This window comes from Buceros rhinoceros, unplaced genomic scaffold (assembly GCF_000710305.1).
Source record: "Buceros rhinoceros silvestris isolate BGI_N320 unplaced genomic scaffold, ASM71030v1 scaffold21236, whole genome shotgun sequence".
NCBI lineage: Eukaryota > Metazoa > Chordata > Aves > Bucerotiformes > Bucerotidae > Buceros > Buceros rhinoceros.
The window spans coordinates 29,994-30,239 of record NW_010418367.1 but is presented as its reverse complement, the minus strand read 5'-3'; the positions used below and the strand labels follow the sequence as shown (position 1 = coordinate 30,239).

At 65.9% G+C, this 246-nt stretch overlaps 1 protein-coding gene across 1 annotated transcript in view; it reads right to left on the bottom strand.

The window, feature by feature from the left end:
• Nucleotides 1-3: 3 nt before the first annotated feature.
• Nucleotides 4-246, bottom strand: part of MEGF6 (multiple EGF-like-domains 6) — a gene marked incomplete at both ends in the record, with an annotated part of 23,089 nt that continues 22,846 nt past the window's right edge. The window contains one exon of the mRNA XM_010138521.1: nucleotides 4-77. Within this exon, the coding sequence (XP_010136823.1) occupies nucleotides 4-77 (74 nt within the window). The remainder of the gene's footprint in view (nucleotides 78-246) is intronic.

The window sequence follows — 246 nt, the reverse complement described above, 5'->3', positions numbered from 1 at the left end:
CGCGGGGTGGCAATGTCCCTCGTCCCCTCGGCTGCAGCTGTGCTGGCAGTCTGGGCCAAACCAGCCAGGAGGACACACTGCCAACGGAGACACGGACCCCCTGCAAACAGCTGCCATAGGGCTGCAGCAAGGGCTTCCCCCGACAGACCCGCCTGGGACCACAGGGTGTGTCAGCAGAGACACCACGAGCTCCTCGGCCACTCATGGGTGCTCAGCCCTGGTCTGGGCGGCTCGGGGGTTTTTCTT